The sequence below is a fragment of the Chlorella variabilis genome, assembly GCF_000147415.1.
Source record: "Chlorella variabilis unplaced genomic scaffold CHLNCscaffold_58, whole genome shotgun sequence".
In the NCBI taxonomy this organism is placed as follows: Eukaryota; Viridiplantae; Chlorophyta; class Trebouxiophyceae; order Chlorellales; family Chlorellaceae; genus Chlorella; species Chlorella variabilis.
In genome coordinates, this window is record NW_005435032.1 from 1 (window position 1) to 993 (window position 993).

General features: G+C 68.0%; 1 protein-coding gene across 1 annotated transcript in view; it reads right to left on the reverse strand.

Annotated features, from left to right (window-relative positions):
* Positions 1-8: 8 nt before the first annotated feature.
* Positions 9-993, reverse strand: part of CHLNCDRAFT_28861 (hypothetical protein) — a gene marked incomplete at both ends in the record, with an annotated part of 13,890 nt that continues 12,905 nt past the window's right edge. Inside the window, 3 exons of the mRNA XM_005842720.1 lie at positions 9-176; positions 249-332; positions 582-665. Of these exons, the coding sequence (XP_005842779.1) occupies positions 9-176; positions 249-332; positions 582-665 (336 nt within the window). The remainder of the gene's footprint in view (positions 177-248; positions 333-581; positions 666-993) is intronic.

Genomic DNA, 993 nt, shown 5'->3' on the forward strand with positions numbered 1-993 from the left:
CTGGTGGTTCAGCATCCAGCAGCCCGCAGCAGCCAGCGGAGGCAGCGGCAGCAAGGTGCACGATTCGGCGCCTCAGGCGCCCGATTCGGCGCCTCAGGCGCCGAATGCTGCACCTCAGGCGCCGAATGCTGCGCCTCAGGCGCCTGATTCTGCACCTCAGCCGCCGAATGTGGGACCTGGTGGTTCAGCATCCAGCAGCCCGCAGCAGCCAGCGGCAGGCAGCGGCAGCAAGGTGCCCGATTCGGCACCTCAGGCGCCGAATGCTGCGCCTCAGTCGCCGAATGCTGCGCCTCAGGCGCCTGATTCTGCACCTCAGCCGCCGAATGTGGGACCTGGTGGTTCAGCATCCAGCAGCCCGCAGCAGCCAGCGGCAGGCAGCGGCAGCAAGGTGCACGATTCGGCGCCTCAGGCGCCCGATTCGGCGCCTCAGGCGCCGAATGCTGCACCTCAGGCGCCGAATGCTGCGCCTCAGGCGCCTGATTCTGCACCTCAGACGCCGAATGTGGGACCTGGTGGTTCAGCATCCAGCAGCCCGCAGCAGCCAGCGGCAGGCAGCGGCAGCAAGGTGCCCGATTCGGCACCTCAGGCGCCGAATGCTGCGCCTCAGTCGCCGAATGCTGCGCCTCAGGCGCCTGATTCTGCACCTCAGCCGCCGAATGTGGGACCTGGTGGTTCAGCATCCAGCAGCCCGCAGCAGCCAGCGGAGGCAGCGGCAGCAAGGTGCACGATTCGGCGCCTCAGGCGCCCGAGTCGGCGCCTCAGGCACCCGATTCGGCACCTCAGGCGCCGAATGCTGCGCCTCAGGCGCCTGATTCTGCACCTCAGCCGCCGAATGTGGGACCTGGTGGTTCAGCATCCAGCAGCCCGCAGCAGCCAGCGGAGGCAGCGGCAGCAAGGTGCCCAATTCGGCACCTCAGGCGCCAAATGCTGCGCCTCAGCGCCTGATTCTGCACCTCAGCCGCCCAATGTGGGACCTGGTGGTTCAGCATCCAG